We start from the raw sequence: 23,488 nt of genomic DNA, 5'->3' as shown, positions 1-23,488 counted from the left end.
AGGACTCAGGTAAGTATTAGGGGGTGCTGGGGAGGCTGCTGCACACAGAAAGTTTTTTTTTATCTTAATGCATAGAATGCATTAAGATAAAAAACCTTCTGCCTTTACAATCACTTTAATTACCGTATATACTCGAGTATAGGCCGACCCGAATATAAGCCGAGGCCCCCAATTTACCCCCAAAAAAACTGGCAAACTTATTGACTCGTGTATAAGCCGAGGGTGAGACATGCCTGTCCATCCCTGTGTGTGTGTCCGTCCATCCCTGTGTGTCCGTCCATCCCTGTGTGTCCGTCCATCCCTGTGTGTGTGTGTGTCCATCCATCCATCCATCCCTGTGTGTGTGTGTGTGTCCATCCATCCATCCATCCCTGTGTGTGTCCATCCATCCATCCATCCCTGTGTGTGTCCATCCATCCATCCCTGTGTGTGTGTGTCTCCATCCATCCATCCATCCCTGTGTGTGTGTGTCTCCATCCATCCATCCATCCATCCCTGTGTGTGTGTGTCTCCATCCATCCATCCATCCCTGTGTGTGTGTGTCTCCATCCATCCATCCCTGTGTGTGTGTGTGTGTGTGTGTGTGTGTGTGTGTCCAGCCTACCTGTGTCCCGAGCCTCCGTCCCGTGCCTTGCCTCCTTGCCTCCGTCCCGTGCCGTGCCTTGCCTCCGTCCCGTGCCGTGCCTTGCCTCCGTCCCGTGTCGTGCCTTGCCTCCGTCCCGTCCCGTGCCGTGCCTTGCCTTGCCTCCGTCCCGTGCCTTGCCAGGATCGCCGCTCTTCGTCGGCGCCTCGGCGGACATACTACAATTCGAAAGCCGCGCCTCCGCCTCCGCCTCCGCCTGTGATAGGCGGAACACTGAATTTCCCAGCAGCCTGTGTTCCGCCTATCACGGACATCGTCTCATCCTCGTACTACGGACGAGGATGAGACGATGTCCGTGATAGGCGGAACACAGGCTGCTGGGAAATTCAGTGTTCCGCCTATCACAGGCGGAGGCGGAGGCGCGGCTTTCGAATTGTAGTATGTCCGCCGTCTGTCTGCTCGATACGCTGATCGAGCAGTCAGACGGCGATGACTCGAGTATAAGCCGAGGGGGGCACTTTCAGCCTCAAAAAAGAGGCTGAAAATCTCGGCTTATACTCGAGTATATACGGTATACATTCATTCAACTGTCATGAATGTATCATTCTCTTATTGTTTATCTTATAGCCCACTGTTCCTTTCTCACCTCATTGTTTTCTTATTTCCTTGTTCAATTCATTGTAAGTTATACAATTACAAACCTTTGTCATACTTATGTGAAATTGTTTATTTTATTCTGTCTTTTTTATGTAAACATCAATAAAATTCAATAAAAAAAAAAACTTGCTAATTTAAAAAAAAAAAAAAAAAAATACATATTAATATTTCATTCTGGTAAGTTTATTCCATACAAAGTGACAGAATGCTTATTACCAGCTGTATAACTAATGAACTGTAATTCATTTGTTTCTTCTTTTTTAGCCAGTCCTAATATTGAGAAAAATACAACAAAAATATAACAAGTGATATTTGGATGCATGGGTGTAACACATTAAAGGTTTTGTTTACCAGAAGATGCAATATATGGGCAGTTGGTTGCCTTCTCATATACAGCCTTGTAGCATGACCTCCTTGACACCCCTTGATGAAAGCAGCAGGCAAACCTAATGACCATAATAACCATGCCTATGCTATGTCCTACAACTTCTTGTTAATGCTCATTGGTGCTGACACAGATACTTCTGGCTCATCTCCTAATCCCACTTCCTTCACACCCTCAGTTGAGGATTAATTGGATGTTTTCTCCTCCCCACCCTCCTGCTGCTGCTACATATTGGGCTGCTGGTACTTTGTAGTCAGAATCTATCATTGTTTAAACCTGGAATCTGAAGATCCCTCACTTGATCTAGCTTCTGTGCATAGTAAGAAATTTGGGATGATTTATTGGGGTTACATTAGCACTTTTATTGTTTTATACCTTAACTATAGGATTTTGTTTAACTAATTATTTTTGGTATTTACTGTTGTAGTATATTAGTATTTGTTTTTGTTTTGTTTTTCCTAGACATTTGGCTATAATGTAATTCTAGTGTTAAATGTGTGATTTTGGTTTAACAGAAAGACAAGGACTCTACTGCTAGCAAAAATATTTATTTTATCAAAATGACTATTTCATTTTAAGCAAAACCTAAATTTCCTTAAACTTTCTAATTCCCGTTTACCAAAAAATGCCATAATAATATTATAAAGAGTTAGGAAGCATTGCTTCCTACATAGCGTGCTTTGAATAATAGGAAGTAAAGAAGAAAAATACACAAAGGGATAACTTGAAAAAGGGAAACAACGCAAAATAAACTACAGTATGGTTCAAACATCCAATGATGGGGTGAAGAAGTTCCTTCTTTTTAATTCCTATGCACACATCTGGATGAAGTGGCTCACAATGCTACAGCATAGGTCTATGAATGCTATAAATACTACACAAAAAATCTGTCATTATTGCAACAGAGTAAAACTAGCTTTTATTGCAATTTATACTTTAAAATGAAAGGCTGAAATTGTTTCTGTATTCACAAACTGTTATGAAAACCTTTTGTTATATCACCATTCTTAAAGTGGTACTTTAGCCAGAAAAATAAGTCCCGCTAGTCCCTTTTGCAGGTATTGCTATGTAAAACATTAAAAATAACTCCTTATAATGTTTAAAATCCAGTAATACACTATCTCACCCTGCTCTGCACATACTCAGTTGCTCTCTATTTTTGGGCACTGCTGAATTTGTAGAGGCCGATCTACCGACAGCCTTGAAGTGGACTTAAACCCTCCTATTCTTTACAGTCAAGGAAGCTGCTTCAGTTTGATCTGCAAATGCCATGGTGCTGCACATGTAATCAGTTATGCCATCAGTTATTTGATGGTTTGATAGTTTGGTTGAGGACACAATTAAATGTGACAGTTAGCAATCCCGGCATTCCAAGAATGCAACTTTTCTTTAAAATGTTAAATCGAAGGGTTTAGTACCTCTTTATAATTTGCTGCTGTTCAGGGGTTCTGAGCTTCGGCAAAATGGCAGCCTCCGGCAATTAGAAACAGGAGCAATGCTGAAGGCAATTTACAACACACACTAGGTTTGGTAGCATCATTATTAATGTGGAATGTATGTTCATTGCTAAAGAACATTACATTTTATTAAGTTGCTATGGGTAAAATTCTGCTTTAATGTGTATCTAAACCCAAAAGCAAGAATGCAAGCATTTATTGCAGATTACTAGTCCATAGTTGCAATGGCTGCATTCAATTTAACTTTTCAGGCTAATAACATTTTCATTAAGTACAGAGATTATGATGTCCTAGCTTTGCCGACATATCTTTTTCCAAATATTCTACAGAAAATATCTGTTGATTTTGCCAGAAATCCAGTCTGTGAGCTAACAAGTACGCGCAAAGAAATGTATGTTTCTTATGTGAACTACAAGCCCCATCAATATACAATATAATGGAGATTAATAAAGGCAGACGTGTCTGAGGTCCAGCCTGTGTGATAACCACAGCTCTATCCATACAGTAGCTATAGTATAGACATTAGATGCCAAAGGACAGGAAATATGTTACCCACAGGATTACTAAATAAAAAAAAAAGTGAAAAAATCCTGAAATTACTGTAGCTTTCAAGTGAAAAATATGATTTCAGCATCACAGTTGATTAACATCTGAATTTTTCTGTTTTTGATGGCATTTTTTCAAGATTTGCCATAAGGAATATTTGGGCATTGCTTTTTAAAAATCTGAAAAAAAATATGTTTTTAAATTAACTGCAATCTTGCATTTTAGAAAAACCACAGGGTGTATTTATAAAAAAAAAAATGCATAGCTGTTCCTCCATCAAAACTGCATATACATCTGTTTCCTGCAAATGGAGCAAAACTGAATGTTCTCAGGTTATATTTTCTGCATATTAAATGTGTGAACGGCAAAAATACTGCATCATGCCCAACTAGATGGAGCTGATGAACTTATTACCTGTGATACTCAGCACCATCTAGTGGCATGTTCCACATTCGATCCTCAGGGAATATAGCCTGAAAACATTTGATTTTGCCCAGTCCACGCTGAATGAATTTACAAGCAGTTTCAATGGATGAACAGCTCAGCAAATGTTGTTATAAAGTGTTGTCAAGAAATATTTTGAGATGGGAAAACTGTATTCAAAATGAGACTTGGGTTTTACAGCAGTGTTTCAAATGTACTCATCATACAGTTGTAGCAATTAGCAGTGTCATTATCATCTTTTCCAATGCAATATGTTTAGTGCATTTTTTTTTTAAATCTGGTGTCCCCTGAGCTTTTAATCTTCTTAACACCTTCTAGGTACACTACTCAATTGTGCTCACATTTTTAGTCTGTTAATAGGATCATCTTCATTATCTGTGTAGATGAAAGAAGATGAGGAGAAAATGCAAATAAACATGAAAATTTAATAAAATAATGAATGCTTCTGTTGCTGCCACTTTGTGGAACATTTAAAAAAAAAATCATAATGCATTAACATCAGCATTATCAACAGGTAAAATATAGTGATTAGTAATCAGAAAAAATCCTATACAGGCATACCCCACTTGTAAGTACACAATGGGGTTTATTTACTAAAGCTGGAAAGTGCAAAATCAGGCTCACTTCTGCATAGAAACCAATGAGCTTCTAACCCCAGCTTGTTCAATTAAGCTTTGGTAACAAAACCTGGAAGCTGATTGGTTTCTATGCAGAAGTGTGTACTTACAAGTGGGGTATGCCTGTATAGGTTTTTTTCTGATTACTAGTCACTATATACACTCCGATCAGTGTTCTCTGCCATTGGCTGAGTGTAAAATTACATTTTCCTCAAAAAACAGGACCTTAGAGGACCATGAACACTCAAGAGATTATTTAGTAAAAAGTACAAATGTTATTACAAATAGACATTATATAAAAAAAAGAGCTAAAACAAGATAAGACTGAAATGCACATGAGATTAGAACATGTAACAGTGGAAGAAACCCAGACCAACTGTCAGACAGATAAAATCCAACGCGCTTCAACATATGGAGTAGGGGTCTTCTTCGGGGAAGGAATGGAGAGGGTTGAAAAGCTTCCATATAGCTACGAGCAATTTATAAGATTGATATAGAGATCATAAATGTACATATAATGTTATGAAATTCATGCAAATATACAGTAGGTTAATCAGTAAGGACACAAGTATATTAACCTCCCTGGCGGTATGATTATTTCAGATTTTAGGTGCTGAAAGCGGTACACTTATTTTGCATGAAAATTTGGTGTTTTATATTGTAGTTCTGTAATTCTTAGGAATAACTCACTTAAATCTGTCCAAAGAGTCTAGCAGACATCCCGGGTATGATAAAGTTTGAAAAATTAAATAATAAATTATAATATAATAACTATAAATAATTATACTAAATAAAAATATAACTATAATAAAAAATATTCAATAATGTAATCAAATCAAAAACACTGAAATTTGCTCAGTTGCAGAATTGTCAATATCATTACTTTTCAGTATTTGATGACGGATTTCCCCACAAATCGATATCGCTCAATTCTGCGAGTGTTTCTAATTTATTATCGCTGTTTTCTAGCTGGTCTAAAACCATTTTTGATGTAAACGGACAGTTTTGGTTGCTATGGACAATCTCCAGTTTCCAGGCAGAAAGAACAGTTTATATAAGATAAAACTGCATGCAGGACACTGGAGAAACCACTAGGGACAAAGGGGATGTGAAACAATTACATACAACAATGTAATCTGTAAGATTACATTAAACTGTATGTAATGTGTGTGTTTCACTTTTTGAATTTGGCGGCGATCTCCGTCCCCGTGCGTCGCAACGCTTGCAGGGAACGGAGATCGGCTCCATGATGAATCGCTGGATCCAGGGGACAAGGTAAGTAAACCTTCCTTGCGTTCAGTGATGCGGTCCCAAGTTTGGCTCGGGGTTACCGCTTTTGGTACAAAAACTCCACCCCGAGCCAGACTTGGGAATACCGCCAGGGGGGTTAATATCAAAAACTGACCTCATGTGTTAGACACTTTTAGCACTTGAGATCAATTGCTCAAGGCAATAAAGGAGAAGAAGAATGTCCACATGGAAAGCAGCAAAATGTAATGTCAAATGTAGCAACCACGCCATATACCACCAAAATATCGCCCAGGTGTTTTAGATCTTTTTTGATATAATGTCCATTATTTGTAATAAAATTTTTACTTTTTACTAAATAATCTCTCTTGAGTGTTAATGGTCCTCTAAAGTCCCGTTTTTTTTTTTTTTGTTTTTTTTTTTTTGTTTTTTTTTTTACACAAGAACATTTTTATTAAGGAAAAGATGGTTTACAGAGTTCAAAATGAACAAAGTACAATAAATCGCCATATTGAGCATGAACAGACATGAGTTTTCAAAACAAGAAAAGAAAAAGAAAATAATAAAAGGAAACATAAGCATATAGAGTGAAATGGTAGCTATTCTCTAACCAAACCCAGGCCTTGGATCATAACAAAATAAGCAACCCAATACTTTATAACCAATTTTTACACTTGTTGGCTTATCTGGGCGCTAGGCCAGAACGATGAGCTATACATACATAAGGTCCTTGGTAGAAAAATCTAAAGGCGGAGTTGGCCACAGAGTGAATATGAAAATCATTAGTGCCCATACAAGAAACGATGTCATCTGACTTCCACTGTTGTGGACATTCACTCAGTGTTCTAACCTACTAGAGGTGGTAAAGAGTAGCGATTCAAGTTGCTATAATGGTTTTAACCAGTATCAAGTTGTAAGTATTGGTCAGAATACCTTGTTATGGATTGATTCCTGGTCCAAAACCAGAATGCATCTTCTATTCTGCCTCTGACCCTAATTCAATGTGATGTGAGTGCATGCATGCAAAAAAATTAACGCTGTTCAGTGTAAAAGCTCCTCATCAACTATTATTCAAATTACAGCTCCTTTATAGTCAAAGTGACATAAGCAAACTTCATGACATATGTGTGTGTATATGATTGGTTCATCTGTATATCATCCTCTTCCTGTCCAACATCTGTCTCCGGGGACTGAGTACATTCCAGGATATAGTGGGCATCATGCATTGCATGGTGGGAGGGGGGAGAAGAAGGAGTTAGAAGAACATCTATTTGTCCTTTTGAGTAAGGAAATCTACTGGCTTTGTTACGTACATATACATACACAAAAAATAATAAAGATATAAAAGGAAACAGTAATATTAGAAGAGAGGGAGAGGGAGACATAATATAGTCATTTTATCAGATCCACTACAACCTGAACACCACCCAAGGAGACCATAGTTCGTGGAATTTCTCAAAGGATTACCTAGCCTCCATGTGATAAATAGCACCTATGGAGTTAAACCATTCGGAGATGGAGGGAATGTCCTTTAAAGTCCTGTTTTTTTAGGGAAATTTATTTTACATGTTTTACAAGGGATGTGGACCTGAACCTCTATTTTCTCATCCAATTTGTCTCAATCCCCTTCTGCCATTGGCTGAGAGCTCTGATCCAGAGAAAGTCGACTGCTGGTTTTCCAGCGTAACCGACATACACATACACATAGGCTGAATGTCGGCCAGTTCTTTTAACCAGCAAATGTCTCCCAATGTTCGGCCCGTGTGTACCCGGATTTAAGAGCTTGCATGTTTTGTACTATGAAAAAAATCTACTACATCTGATACTTTTGTATTTTACTGTAGTTCTCTCATGATACAGGAACTGATAATGGAATCAGGATGATTGCAGAATGGATACTGTGTGGGTCACCTGGATATTTACATGCAGAACTGGCTGATCATTAAATAATTATGCAGACAAATTCAGGTTTTTGTGCTTAATTTTGTTTTTGATACTCAAAAGATCAACAATCTGAATGCATGTATTCAAGTGAATCAGACATATTTGCAGTTCACCAATTGCTCATCACTAAATGGCAAGTTTTGAAAACAAGTATATATATATACAGGCATACCCCACTTTTAAGTACACGATGGGGTTTATTTATTAAAGGATGGAAAGTGCAAAATCAGGCTCACTTCTGCTTAGAAACCAATGAGCTTCTAGGTTTTATTACCAAAGCTTAAAGAGGAAGTAAACCCTGATGGGTTTACTTCCTCTTTGATTCCCTGCAAAGGTAAAGCATAATGGACTACTATGCATCGCATAGTAGCCCATTATGTGTCACTTACCTGACACAGGAGCCAGCAAAGTCACCGCTGTCCCCTGTAGTTCCGAGCATCCATCTTCTTGGTGGGTCTCGCTGCTCCGGCGCTGTGATTCACCAGAGCAGTGATGACGTCACTCCCTCGAATGCGCACGGGAGCCGACACTCGCGGCATATCGCCGCGATCTGTGGCCTGCCCAGTGCGCCTGCGCGCCGCAGCGGTGGCTTTCTTCAGGTAATTATCTCCTAAACCATGTAGGAGATATTTCTTGGACCTACAGGTAAGCCTTAATCTAGGATTACCTGTTGGTCAAAGTGGTTTGTAAGGGTTTACAACCACTTTAATTGAACAATCTGGGGTTATGAGCTCATTGGTTTCTATGCAGAACTGAGCCTGATTTTGCTCTTTCCAGCTTTAGTAAATAAACTCCATTTTGTACTTAAAAGTGGGGTATACCTGTATGTATATATATATATATATATATATATATATATATATATATATATATATATATATATATATATATACACATATACATATAGATATTATATATACACGTACCCCTCTAAATCCTACCACACACAGGCCGAATGCCAGCTGGCATCAGTCGGTTCAATAGAAGCCGGAGTGTTCTGGCAGGGGGTCATCCCCCTGTTGTAAACACATTAGCACAGCAGGGGATATCACTGTACTAACATCAGATTGATAAGTACAGCAACTCCAACCTAATCTGTCATTTTTTTCTGAGTTTTTAAGGGAAAAAAAAAGTAATGTGTATGAAGTTTAAGGCAGGCCATGCATGGTGCAAATGCATGGTGCAAATTTCTTTCCTACAATCAGCAATTGTCTTCTATTTGTGGGCAAGCGGGGAATTCGTCCCCACCAGTAGAAGACAGCGATGATCGGTAGCGGCTATAGCAGCCGCTAGCAATAATCACAAGTGAATCAGGCAGGCTGGTAAGTTGATTAATCAATCGATCATCTTGGTACATTTAGCCTGCCCATTAACAGTTTGAACCTACTGAAGATTACTAGTGAGATTCAAACCGTATATGGCTGGCCTAAGTAGTTTAGCAGCGGTCCCTCAATGGAGCTAAGTGGTTGTAGAGAATTACAGGTTACAACTAAAATAAGTCTACAAATCTGTATATGATATACAAAATGATAACTGTAACATTAACAATTGCTTTAAATTAAAACATACAATACCATAAAATATGTACTCAGTGAAAATACACTGTTTTCCTTTCAGACATTACTGAAGTATTGGGAGATGCAAAAATTTTAAATCCATACAAGTGGCTATGTATTTTGGCTATTACACAAACTAAAATCAATAACTTTTTCTTTGCCAACAGATCTCTGAGACCAGATACCATGAGTGGAGACAAGAAGTCCCGTTCTGTTATCTACAAGAAAACCTCCCGTGATAAGGCTGTAAGCATTCCTAAATATACAACAGTATTCTATAACTTTTTACAGTTGATTAAACTGATAGATTGGGCAAAGTTTAAAATCCATCAATTTTTTTGTCATCTGTGTCCCATTTATTAGACTAAAGCTGGCCATATATTCAGCTGAAACTGAATAGATTCCCTTATCAACACATTCAAGGTGGATGGGGAAACACTGCGCTTTTGTATTTTGACTGCGGGAACTCTGCCAGAGTTACACTGATTAGCATTGCAGGCAATTAGCTGCAGTCCTGATCGAACATACATTTTCCAACAAGCCAGTTTGTAAAAAAAGTCAATCATTTGATCAACTAATGGGGAACGGCAAAAGATGGATCGAAATTCAGCCAATTTAGCAGGGACTAGCCACATTTCTAATCCATCTATGGCTGGCTTTACCTTTCTTTCCAAATGTACATCAAAAAATATGAGAATCTGAAGTGAAGGAAATCCTTTCTCTACAGCTGTCACTGCAAAAAGGTCCCCATTGAAAGATTTTCTCTTTATTCCTTTTCCACTGACAGCTCAACATTTTGGTTTTGACCTTGGTCTCAGCCCCAGTGACAGGACAAATAGAGAGGGCAAATCTATACAAAATAAAATAGAAATATTTTCTGCAAGTACATAAAATACCTGTCATTCCACATAGAAATACAGTGGTGTGAAAAAGTGTTTGCCCCCTTCCTCATTTCCTGTTCCTTTGCATGTTTGTCACACTTAAGTGTTTCGGAACATCAAACCAATTTAAACAATAGTCAAGGACAACACAAGTAAACACAAAATGCAATTTGTAAATGAAGGTGTTTATTATTAAAGGTGAAAAAAAATCCAAACCATCATGGCCCTGTGTGAAAAAGTGATTGCCCCCCCTTGTTAAAACATACTATAACTGTGGTTATCCACACCTGAGTCCAATTTCTCTAGCCACACCCAGGCCTGATTATTGCCACACCTGTTCACAATCAAGGCATCACTTAAATAGGAGCTGCTTGACACAGTAAGGTCCACCAGAAGATCCTTAAAAGCTACACATCATGCCGAGACCCAAAGAAATTCAGGAACAATTGAGAAAGAAAGTAATTGAGATCTATCAGTCTGGAAAGGGTTATAAAGCCATTTCCAAAGCTTTGGGAATCCAGCGAACCACAGTGAGAGCCATTATCCACAAATGGCGAAGACATGGAACAGTGGTGAACCTTCCCAGGAGTGGCCGGCCGCCCAAAATTACCCCAAGAGCGCAGCGACGACTCATCCAAGAGGTCACAAAAGACCCCACAACAACGTCCAAGGAACTGCAGGCCTCACTTGCCTCAGTTAAGGTCAGCGTTCATGCCTCCACCATCAGGAAAAGACTGGGCAAAAATGGTCTGCATGGCAGAGTTCCAAGGAGAAAACCACTGCTGAGCAAAAAGAACATCAAAGCTCGTCTCAATTTCTCCACAACACATCTTGATGATCCCCAAGACTTTTGGGACAACATTCTGTGGACCGATGAGACAAAAGTGGAACTCTTTGGAAGGTGTGTGTCCAAGTATATCTGGCGTAGAAGGAACACTGCATTTCATAAAAAGAACATTATACCAACAGTAAAATATGGTGGTGGTAGTGTGATGGTCTGGGGCTGTTTTGCTGCTTCAGGACCTGGAAGACTTGCCGTGATAAAAGGAACTATGAATTCTGCTGTCTACCAAGAGATCCTGAAGGAGAATGTCCGACCATCTGTTCGTGTACTCAAGCTGAAACGAACTTGGGTTCTGCAGCAGGACAATGATCCTAAACACACCAGCAAGTCCACCACCGAATGGCTGAAGAAAAACAAAATGAAGACTTTGGAGTGGCCTAGCCAAAGTCCTGACCTGAATCCTATTGAGATGTTGTGGTATGACCTTTAAAAGGCCGTTCATGCTCGAAAACCCTCTAATGTAACTGAATTAGGACAATTCTGCAAAGATGAGTGGGCCAAAATTCCTCCAGGACACTGTAAAAGCCTCATTGCACGTTATCGCAAACGCTTGGTTGCAGTTGTTGCTGCTAAAGGTGGCCCAACCAGTTATTAGGTTTAGGGGGCAATCACTTTTTCACACAGGGCCATGATGGTTTGGATTTTTTTTCACCTTTAATAATAAACACCTTCATTTACAAATTGCATTTTGTGTTTACTTGTGTTGTCCTTGACTATTGTTTAAATTGGTTTGATGTTCTGAAACACTTAAGTGTGACAAACATGCAAAGGAACAGGAAATGAGGAAGGGGGCAAACACTTTTTCACACCACTGTATGTGTCCTGATAACTTCTTTTGCACTGTTAACGAAAATCTCTTTTATAAGCTTCCCCAACTATCTTGTTTGGATCTAAAATGTGTGTAGTCCAAAGTTGCCGTGGGGAGGTACGTCATTTCCGCATCTGGATCGGCTCACTTATCCACCCCCCCCCCCCTGCTTTCTGGGACCTGTGAGCGTGTGTCCCAAAAGATGATGGGGCCATTCAGAAAGCGCAGAGCGACTCGCGCATTCGCAGTAGAAAACCGGCAGTGAAGCCTGAAGGTTTCCCTTAGTTGCAATGGCGGCGCCTGCACCCAAGCCGATAGAGGAATTGGCTTCGGGGGGCCGACATCATGCAATCCCTGGATAGGTAAGTGTCCTTATATTAAAAGTCAGCATCTACATTATTTGTAGCTGCTGACTTTGACATTTTTTTTTTCTAGAGGCTGGATCTCTTCTTTAAGTTGTTGTCTGTGTCCTCAGTGTTCTCTCAGTTGGGGCACAGACAAAGAAATAAAAATAAAACAGGGGTTATAAACTGTTAACACTCTATCTAAGGTTGGGTTCACACCTAATACCAAAGTGGCTCCCAGCAGGGATCCTGTGCGTCCCCGTTCACCGTTTTAGGTCCAATTTTAGCCCGAATTTTTGGCTGAATTTGGACCTGAAATTAACCAAAAAACACGCAGAGCTTCTGTGAAAATTCGTACCCAAGCTGCAGCGGAGATATGTGAACCAGCTCCATAGAGAGCCGGTCAAAAGCTCCTGCTATTGTAAATTGGATGCGGAGAAGCCGCATTCCAATTCGCAATTATGTGAACCCAGCCTCAATAAAAAAAGAAAAAAAAGATTGAGCAGAATAAACAAGTACATGTTTTAATCAGGTTGGTGAAGCTGTAATCACTGCATATCTGCAGTCATGTACAAAGGCACCTGACATTTTTTTTGTTTTTGTATATATCTCTTTCTAGAAGTTAAGATTGATTGTTTGCACTTTACTTTTAAATTAAATTTGTGATTTTTAATGAGAAGACTGAACAAATAATTATGATTGACAAAAGTAATGCAAGTATATAATAACAATGGCAATGGTTTTAATACAATGACTACATTTTTTTTCACAAGGGGGTTATGGAGCAAAATCTATTTCTCTTTTTCACCAATAGGTGAGTGTATATCTCGGTAAAAGGGATTATGTCGATCATATAGAGTCTGTGGATCCAGTAGGTAAGTTCACAAGAACGCCAAAGAGCTCCTTTGTGCAGTGCATTATTGTTGATTAAAACTTGTAAATAAATCATTTATAACTTCAATACAATTGTTAAAAAGAAATAGTTGAAATGTTGTTTATTGACACGTTTTGCCACTATTTTTCTTGTTATTCTTTGCTCTCTTGTAGTTTTTAAATCCTTATCCTTATTTTTTGTACTGCAGATGGTGTTGTTTTCGTGGATCCTGATCTTCTTAAGGGAAAAAAAGGTAACTAGCCAGGGGATTAAAATGGGTTAGTCTAATATATCGCTTTCATGTCTGCAATCTGTAGATTAACGTTCCCTACAAAATTCCTAATGCAGAGGGAATATTTTTGTACATTTATTTTTTTGAAAACAGTATCAGGCATGGGGTATACAAAATATTCAATGATAAACATATTCCCTGTGTCTTAAGTCCACTGTTAACTATTTTCTGTATCTTTTCTATATGCTCTTCACAGTGTATGTCACCCTAACCTGTGCATTCCGCTATGGCAATGAGGATATTGATGTCATTGGCTTGACATTCCGGAAGGATCTGTTCTTTGCACGTATACAGGTGTATCCCCCTGTAGAAGATGTAAAATGCCTCACAAAGGTCCAAGAGCGGCTAATGAAGAAGCTGGGGAATAATGCATATCCTTTTGTGATGGCGGTAATATCATAGTTCTCTTCTTTTTTTTTTTTAACAACAACAATGTGTACTAATCTAATCTAGCACTTGCAGAAAAACTTTTTTAGATGGACATATAGTTCAAGAGCAGGTTAAAGGACTTAATTCTGTCCATCCTATAGGTGTCCTTTTCTTTTCCTTTTTCTTTTCTTTTCTTTTCATGCTTACATATTTTCCAGGGGCTTCATGGGCCCCTATTGTAAAAAAACAAAACAAAAAAAATGCATTACAAAGCTTTATCTGAGGTTTCAATAGCAGAGAGCCTCCCTAAAATTAGATAATGACTGCAATGATCTGCTTTTGTAAACCTTATAGCAGTGTTTTTTTTCAGTCAAGGCACCCTTTTTAAAATTCTACAAAATCTCGAGGCACCCTATTCTAAATGTTAAAAAAAATAAACAAATGCTGTGTACACACGACCAGACTTTTCGACAGCAAAGGTCCTACGTAACGAATCCGCCAGACAATTCGATCATGTATGGGCTTCATTGGATCTTTGCTTTCTAAAAATCAGACAGACTTTAGATTTAGACCATGTTTCAAATCTTTCAGACGGACTCGAGTCCGGTCGAAAAAGCCATTTATCTGTATGCTAGTCCTACGGATGAAAACCGACGCTAGGGCAGCTATTAGCTACTGGCTATGAACTTCCTTATTCTAGTTCGGTCGTACGTCATCACGTTCAATTCCGTCGGACTTTGGTTTGATTGTGTGGCCAAGTCTGCTCGTTCAGAAAGTCCATTGGAACTCCGCTGAGAAGTCAGTTGGGAAGACCGTCGGGCCTAGTCTGCCGAAAAGTCTGCTTGTGTGTACATGGCATTATAGTTTTACATAATGCAGCAACATCAATACATGTAGGATCCCCAGCGTTAGAGGTGATTTATTTATACACCAAAGCAGGGTGTCACATCTACCCCAACGCAGGGGGTCAGACACTATAGCTGGCTACTGTGTTTCTGCACCTATAGCAGCCCCCTTTCCCATAAGGAAAGCATGCCTATCGGTACTCGGTTTCCCCCAGGACTTATACACAATGCTATAGTGCCTGGCCACCACGCCAGGGCAGATGTGAACCAAGCAAAGCAAATAGATACTTGTGGTTCGCAGACAGATAATGTGGTTCTGTGACAGTCCAGGTAAAAGGCAGGCTGACTTCAAGAAATAGTTCAATAATCTGGTCAAAATCATACACAGGGACATCCAAACTAGCAAAGCAGGGCAGAAAGACAAGGAGCTGGATCGGGAACAACACACGTATCACTATCTATCACAAGAACCCAAATGAGGTTTGAGCTGGCTTATAACAGGCTTGTTTTCCACCCAGAGACTGATCACATTAATTAGCCTGCAGGTGGACAGACAGACAAGGAGAGTGCCATAGCCAAAACCCCACATGCTGGAATGAGGAAAAGGAGCACCAAGTGATCCTGACACAGGGTGGGGCAAACAAGGATGCTGTGCACATTTCCAATGTCCTCTTTATCAACCAATGATGTCATGGTTGTTAGAACACCAGCGGCTAGAAGGCAAGCTTGATCCACCTGCTGACTTGTAAACAACTTTTGGGCCATTTTTAGGCATTTTGCCAAGGCATTCCTGAAGATACCTCAAGACACCCTGGTTGAAAAAGGCTGCCCTATAGTACTCTGGTAATCCTTTTTTATGTACAAAATGTTTTGTTTGTAAATCAAAGCTTTTTGGTTTGCCAAATGGAAATAAAACAGCCCTGAAGGCACTTTATACTGTACAAAGTTTAAAGCCTGGTATACAAAATAACATTTTTTGCATGCTAGTCTATATATCGAAAATGAAGAGGTTGCTAAAGTTACAAAAATTCTCACGTGACACAATAAAAATTCTGAAATGTATTGTATTATATTGTATTGTATTTGGATTGTATTTTCGGGCAAAAACCACTGATTAAACGAAAATCGATCTGATATCATACGAGAAAAGATTTTGTGCTTGTAACATGAAATAATTTCGCACAACCTGTCCTGATCGGCTCTTGATAGCTGTGTACTAACGTTCAGATTATCGTACGATCACTTCAGAAGTGGTATTTTTGTCCGATTTTCTGATCCTGTGTACAGGCCTTAAGACTTCAAAGCCAATTCTCCATTACTCTAAAAATACATTAAAATAATATATTCTCATTTGCTGTCTTTCTTACAGTTTCCTGATTACCTGCCATGCTCAGTATCTCTTCAGCCAGCTATGTCAGACGTGAACAAGGTGAGTAAAAAGAAATACAACCATCTCTTTCTCACATTGATATGGAAATAGTTGATGAAGAAATAAAAAATTGATATAGCATATAAAAAAATGTATGAGCTTTTAATATGTATTTGCACAGACAACCTAGCACATATTGTCAGATGAGTGCTGGAAATTTATATGTTTATTTTAAGGCATGTGGTGTGGACTTTGAGATCAAAGCATTTTCAGCAAGCAACTTAGAGGACAGATATCACAAAAAGTAAGTTAACTAGTTATTTAGTAATTATGAATTGTTCAGTATATTAATTTATACATATATTTGTCTTTTACTTGTATACAATTCACTAGAATACTAAAGATAAAGTATATCAGATAAAACTGTACAAATGTATTGTAGTTGTTTTGAACTATATTCCAGATACATTTCTATTGTAAGTTTTGTAAGTTTAAGACTGGAGTTATATATATATATATGTGTATATATATATATATATATATATATATATATATATATATATATATATATATATATATATATATATATATATATATATATATATATATATATATATATATATATATATATATAAACTCCGGTGCATACTAGGTGCATACTAGCTCATTATGCCTTTTCCTTTGCAGGTCAGGAAGAAAAAAAAAACTTTAGCGGGTATACAATCGCTTTAAGAGCTATGGGTGGAAGTGACGTTTTGACGTCGCTTCCGCCCTGCTATGGTATGGAGATGGGTGGGGGCCATCTTAGCCTCCCTCGTCTCCATACCCAAGCACCGAGAGGACCCGATCGCCTCCGCTGCTGTCGATGGCTCCGGTAAGTGGAGGAGGGCACGGGTGAGCGGCAGAAGGGGGGCCCCTCTCCCGCCGCTGATAACAGTGATCTCGCAGCGAATCCACCACAGGGATCACCATTATCATAAACACGACCGGCTCCTGAAAAGATAGATGTCTCAGCTGTGGCAGCAGCTGCTGCCGTTACCGAGATATCCTTCTTCAAAGTGCCGACGTTTATGTACAGGAGCCAGTCGTCAAGTGGTTAACTGGCAGCCTAACTTTCCAGTTTTCACTGACTTTGCAAGGTGGTGAAGCTGTTTTAAAGTGACTGAAACCCTCTGGCAGCCATAGCAAGAGACGTTTATTGTTCCAAATGTGTAATTTCTAGAATATTAGATTTTTACAATGTCATAAACTCATTCAAGTACTCCAAGAAGGCTGGACGTCCATGAAAGACAAATGCAAGAGAGGACAAGATAATGCAGAGGATCTCAATGGGCAATCAGTTCAACACTGCAGCTGCGATTTTTCATCAGTTCAGCGCTGAACAGAGTATGAATCTGTCTCATCATACAATGTCTCGCCGTGTGGACAGAGGAGAACTGGTCCAAAGTTCACTTTAGTGATGAAAGCAAGTTGAATTTATTTGGGTCCGATGGGAAACATTATGTTTGTCGTCAAACTGGGGAAAGACTGAACCCAAAGTGTGTAAAGAAGTCAGTGAAAGGCGGAGGGGGAAGCGTCATGGTGTGGGGAATGTTTTCTGCAGCAGAAGTTGGGCCTCTTATACACCTACATGGCAGAGTGAATACAAAAGTTTATCAGAACGTTTTTCATCCATGACAATGCCCCCTGTCATACAGTGAATCGGATGAAGCAGTTCCTTGAAGCTGAAAACATTGAAATAATGAAATGGCCAGCCCAGTGTCCTGATCTGAACCCAATAGAAAACCTCTGGAAAATCCTTGGTGACAAAGTTATGGCCAAGAAACCCACTACAGGCTCTAGAGCAGTGGAAGAGACTAGTGATGTCCTGTGCAAAGCAGATGTGCTGAAGTCATTCAAAGCAAGAGCCTGTACACTTGTTACGAATTGTAGCTTGTTGTAACCTTCAGAAATGTTAGTTGTATTATTTCTCCGTGCTATAGTCATTGCTGTTCTCTAATTTTGATCATTGAGTTTTCTACAAAAACAAGTTTTCTGTTGAAGTGCCTTGGTTATTTTGAAAAACAATGTTCTATTAGTATGGTACAAAATTCCACCGTCACGGCCACTTTCATCAAATTTGAAAAATGAAGATAACATTATTTCTGAAAAAATGTGCTCATAAATTGTTCTCTAGTTTTGATCTCCAGTGTGTAAAAATTGTTCTGGACCTGGTCTTGTGATAAAAAAAACCTCTTTAGCTTGAAACATTTCATAAAATATATAGAAAGGGTAAACTTAGCAGTAACCCTGATGCCAACCTATGTTTATAAACAAGGTTATGCGATTGCCATGTCAGCACTGCCATGGCGATTACATTTATTGTTCTACAACAAAGCCATGCAATTTCTCCCCCCCCCCCAAGCTAATGTAGCCTAAGCAGTTTGAATGGCAACAATTGTGTTAATTTCACAGAAAAATCTATTTCACTAAAACAGTAATTTGTAAAATGATCAGCATGCAGCTACATCCACTGGGGCTTTATGTAAAATATACTGTAACCCCAGGGCCCGTGTTACATCTCTTTATTAAAAATAATTACTATAAGCACAAATGTTGAAAACGCTTTAACCAAAATTAGATCATAAGAGCAGTTTATGATTATTCCACACTGACAGCAAAGAAAAAAGAGACAATTATTCTTGAGCCAAGGCTATCATTCTGGTGGAGGCTGTATCATCTGCTGTCTTCTGTGTCCTAGGTAAAGACAAATACCTATAATCTTTAAACCACTGGATCTCAAACTTTTTAATAAACGTCAATCTGATAACCTCTTGGAGCCTAATATGTCAAAAGTGACTTTTTAAATATGCAAATGTCTTTGTTATACATGTGTAGTAATATTTTACATGGTATAAATCAGGATTGGATTAAACGACATTGATAACAAACAAAAACATTTATCATTACATTTATGAATCAATTTTATCCATGACCAAGTGGAAAACTTCATTCTGACTTCCAGCAAACCTATGCCCAATGTCCACTATTGACATTTAATGAACTTTCCTTACAGCAACTAATTAATTAAAAAAAAAATTGGTTTCAGGAACTCTGTGCGACTATTGATACGCAAAATCCAATATGCTCCTGATCAACCTGGGCCTACACCTCGTGCAGAAACCTCCTGGCAGTTCTTTATGTCAGACAAACCTCTGCACCTGACGGCTTCCCTGGCCAAGGAGGTAAGAGTGACAAAATATAAAGAGCTGCATCCAATCCAAACATAGAATCCCTCATATTAGAATTGCCTCCTCTCCACCCCCTCTCTTCTCTTTTTTTACCCTTTTAAAAAAAAAAAAACCTTCAGACCCACTCCCTCATGCATGGCATCTAAACGAATGACATGCTTTATGCCCTCTGTGCCTCCTGGGATATGTACATCACATATCTCAGGAAGCATAATCCTTTATTGAAAAATAAGGAGGGGGCAGGCTAAGCGGCACATCATCGCGAGGCCCAGCAGCTAAACCCTGAAAAGTTGGCAGGCCTCTCGATGACGTCACCAAAGAAAATGGCAGTGCAGGACAAAGCAGGGGCAGAATTCTGATAGGATTCTGCAGGACACTTCTGGATTCACTGAGTGGGTGAGTATCTGAATTAGTTAACACCTGCAATAAAGTTTAGATCAGTCCCAATTAAAAAAAAAAAAAAGGATAATGAGAGTGGAGATCCACTTTAAGGGAAAGTTTCTGCATTAAAGCATATCAATTAGTTAGAAAAGTGATTTCCAGCTAGTCATACATTTTCTTTCAATGTTTTTCCCTGAAAGATTTGCTAATCTATTACCCTATACATTACACAGTTCTTGGTGAGCAGTCGTGTCAGGCTCTTAAAGACCTCAAGGGGTCTAGATGTGCTTTCATTGTACTGTGTTATAGAGGAACAGAGGCCTATTTCTGTGTTTGAAATAGTTACCAGCGTTTGCTCTTATGAGTGAAAGTCAACACACACACACACACACACACACACACACACACACACACACACACGTTCTCAAGAACATATAAGGAGGTTCCCATTCTGCAAAAGAGATGATAGCTTCACAGGTTTAGTGTGAGAACCTCATAATATATAACTAAAAGTAACACCTAAATGCACGCTCCTACCCTCTCACAATTTCTTCATATTAAATTATTTGCAGGTGTTTTATCATGGAGAGACAATTACTGTGGCTGTAACTGTGACCAACAATTCAGAGAAAACAGTCAAGAAAATATCTACTTCTGGTAAGTTGTGTGAAAAAAAATCTTTGTTAATATAAGGGATTAAAGGAAACAAATACTTGAGGTCCTTTCACCTTTTTACTTTGGAAAGAAGCTGCTGCACCTGATGGAAGATTTTGCAGAATGCTGTCAGAATGGTTGAGGAACCTCTATACCAGATTTCATGGGGAATGCACCCTCCATAGAGTCCTTTTTTGAAGTACACCTCATCACAAAGCTCAGTTGCATTGTGAAAATACAAAAATACATGACTTTGTTATAAATGTGTTTTTTTAGAAAGAATACTGCTTATACAATATGTACAGATTACTGTATAGAATGTATTTTTAAAATGAATTAGTGAGTTTATTTACATGGTGCAAATCTGCAATACTTGTTAACGATCTATCTGACCTCCTTGGCTGAAATGTTTTGCACTTTAATATTCTGTTTGTCAGTGAATAGGTAATGCATAGGGATGCAGATAGAAAAAAAAGCAAGCTGAAAAGTGCATTTGTACGGATTATAACTAAGTGATGTCTTCTTTACCTTGCAGTGGAGCAAACTGCAAATGTGGTGCTGTATTCTAGTGACTTCTACACCAAGACTGTGGCTTTTGATGAATCTGAGTAAGTACAATTATTTACATAGTTACATAGTAGTGTTTAATCGGGTTTGGGAGTCTTTAATGTCTGAGCTTACATCTACAGGTTAAACAATTTTTATACGTATGACTATGCATTAAATATGGGTGTGTGTTAAGTGTATTCTAGGCGTGATATAGCTGTGACCATATAGTTTAGTCCAATCAGTGTCCATATCCTCTTAATAGCCAGGGAAAAGTTAAATGGGTGTATACATCATGTGACTGGCAAAAATTCAGCAGTATTTGGTCGGTTCAGACTGGTTTTGATAAGGAAGTCATTTTGAGCAGCTTTTTGGGTTCTTATCAGTAGTTTGTGTCCTAACATATTCAGTAGTTTCCATTTCTCATGAATTGAAACAAAACAAGGAAACGCCTAGGGAAAGTAAAATAAATAAATATATATATATATATATATATATATAATCTCTATATAACTCAACATTATCAAACCCCTATAATTCTACTAATTTCCCTCCTCTTGACCTCTATGGTGGGGTCACTACCATATCTTCCCCCATATCTTCCCCCACTAATATGACACCAGAGGGTCTACAGTACTCTTCTTAGGGTGTATGTGGATACATATCTTTACTCATTCGCATCACCCATCTCGGCATTATAGGAATCTTCTAATCTGACTATCTGATAACACCCTATCTCTTCCTTGGGGTCATCTTCCTCAGTTCTAACTGCCATTGTAGTAATCTGTACACTCACTACTTTACATTGTAGTAAAGTGTAATTTCTTCAGTGTTGTCACATGAAAAGATATAATAAAATATTTACAAAAATGTAAGGGGTGTACTCACTTTTGTGAGATACTGTATATAACGGATTTATGACAAATCCAATTCAAACTCTGGATAATACCAAGAAACTCCAGAAATATGACATTAGAATATGTTGCCTTCCAACAGAGAGCTTTCCAGTAGACAATTCACTGGGTTTCTGGGTCATGAGAATGGACCACTGACCAGAACTTGCCCAGTATGGAACTGAGTTGCTGGGCTGCCCTGCATCCAGCATGCTTTTCAAATGTGCTTTCCGAATGGGCATTCAGTGGTGTCGGAGGTTTTGTGACAGATAAATAAGTGCATCTGTCCACAGACTCCATTTGTCAAAATGAATCAGTCCTGCATTAGCATCAGCTATCCAGCTCCTGATGCCGTTGTCACTGATTAAGTGTTATTGGGATCTTGAATCTCTGCAAGACTGTCTAGGCTGCCTAACTTTGTGGGTGTTGATTTTAACCTGAAGTAATTTTTTGGTATAGGTTTCATGTGCACAATTAACACCCAAAGACCAGTTTTTCCGCAACTTTGCGTCAGGGTGTCAAATAATTTTTTTTTACAACAAGGCCAATTCTTGCTTTCATCAAGAGTACTTATATAGGGTTATGGTGTGAAGGCACCACTAACACCCAAAGTACAATTTTTCTGCATCTGTTACTTCTCCTTGTCTGCGAAGGAGACACCAGACTTTATTTTATTTTATTTTAATCTTGGCCTGGGTTTACTATAATTAGGCTTCTTCGCATAAGGGTTGCTCACTGTGATGCAAAACTTTGTTATTTCCATCCAAAGTCTGCCAAAGAGACGCTAGAATTTATCTTGTTCCGAGTGCACTAAAATGTGGCCTCATCAAACAGACTGGCTCCCCAAGCCATTGTTTACTAAATAAAGAAAACTTCCATGGAAAATCAATTTAAATGTAATTTTCTTTTCTTTAAAAAATTCCCATATTGCTGCAGTAGGTTCTATACACGGTGCAGATGTGCCACTTTACAGGCAAACTAAGGTCTGCCCTCAGCCACTATATTTAAAGGATTTTATTTTTTTATTTTTATTGTTTCACTTTAAGGATCAGGTCTATTTCAGACACTTGTGTTGTTTACAAGTTAAAATCATTTTTTGTTGCTAGAAAATTACTTAGAACCCCCAAACATTACATATTTTTTTCAGACACCCTGAAGAATAAAATGACAGTTGTTGCATTACTTTGTCACACCGTATTTGCAGATCAGTCTTACAAAACTACATTTTTTTAGGGGGGAAAATACGCTTTTTTGAATTACAAAATAAGAGCACGGTAAAGTTAGCCCAATTTTTTTTTTACATTATGAAAGATGAGTAAATTGATACCAAACAAGTCATGCTTCAAAATTGCACCTGCTCGTAGAATGGCGACAAACTTTGTCACTTTCTCCATAGTCAACGTTTAACCCCTTGCAGACCGGACCAATTTGCTGGTCAAAGACCAGACCCCTTTTTGCGATTCGGCACTGCGTCACTTTAACTGACAATTGCGCGGTCGTGCGACGTGGCTCCCAAACAAAATTGACATCCTTTTTTTCCCACAAATAGAGCTTTCTTTTGGTGGTATTTGATCACCCCTGCGGTTTTTATTTTTTGCGCTATAACCAAAAATAGAGCGACAATTTTGAAAAAAACGCATTATTTTTAACTTTTTGTTATAATAAATATCCCCCAAAAATATTAAAAAAAACATTTTTTTCCCTCAGTTTAGGCCGATACG

At 38.6% G+C, this 23,488-nt stretch overlaps 1 protein-coding gene across 2 annotated transcripts in view; it reads left to right on the top strand.

Moving 5' to 3' along the window:
* Positions 1–1,805: 1,805 nt before the first annotated feature.
* Positions 1,806–23,488, top strand: part of SAG (S-antigen visual arrestin) — a 43,865-nt gene continuing 22,182 nt past the window's right edge. Inside the window, exons 1-10 of one of the 2 annotated variants that reach the window (XM_077488381.1) lie at positions 1,806–1,944; positions 9,605–9,683; positions 13,129–13,189; positions 13,397–13,441; positions 13,677–13,870; positions 16,064–16,123; positions 16,300–16,367; positions 19,152–19,287; positions 20,247–20,331; positions 20,864–20,936. In XM_077488381.1, the coding sequence (XP_077344507.1) occupies positions 9,624–9,683; positions 13,129–13,189; positions 13,397–13,441; positions 13,677–13,870; positions 16,064–16,123; positions 16,300–16,367; positions 19,152–19,287; positions 20,247–20,331; positions 20,864–20,936 (782 nt within the window). In that variant the 5' untranslated portion in view covers positions 1,806–1,944; positions 9,605–9,623. Of the gene's footprint in view, positions 1,945–9,604; positions 9,684–13,128; positions 13,190–13,396; positions 13,442–13,674; positions 13,871–16,063; positions 16,124–16,299; positions 16,368–19,151; positions 19,288–20,246; positions 20,332–20,863; positions 20,937–23,488 lie in introns of those variants that run through there. The other variant, XM_077488380.1, reaches the window with a different exon arrangement.

The sequence above is a fragment of the Lithobates pipiens genome, unplaced genomic scaffold (assembly GCF_037356315.1).
Source record: "Lithobates pipiens isolate NorthernLeopardFrog02 unplaced genomic scaffold, aLitPip1_a1.2 Scaffold_18, whole genome shotgun sequence".
Lineage (NCBI taxonomy): Eukaryota > Metazoa > Chordata > Amphibia > Anura > Ranidae > Lithobates > Lithobates pipiens.
Note: the sequence above shows the minus strand (reverse complement) of the source record. Positions and strands in the feature narration are given on the sequence as shown.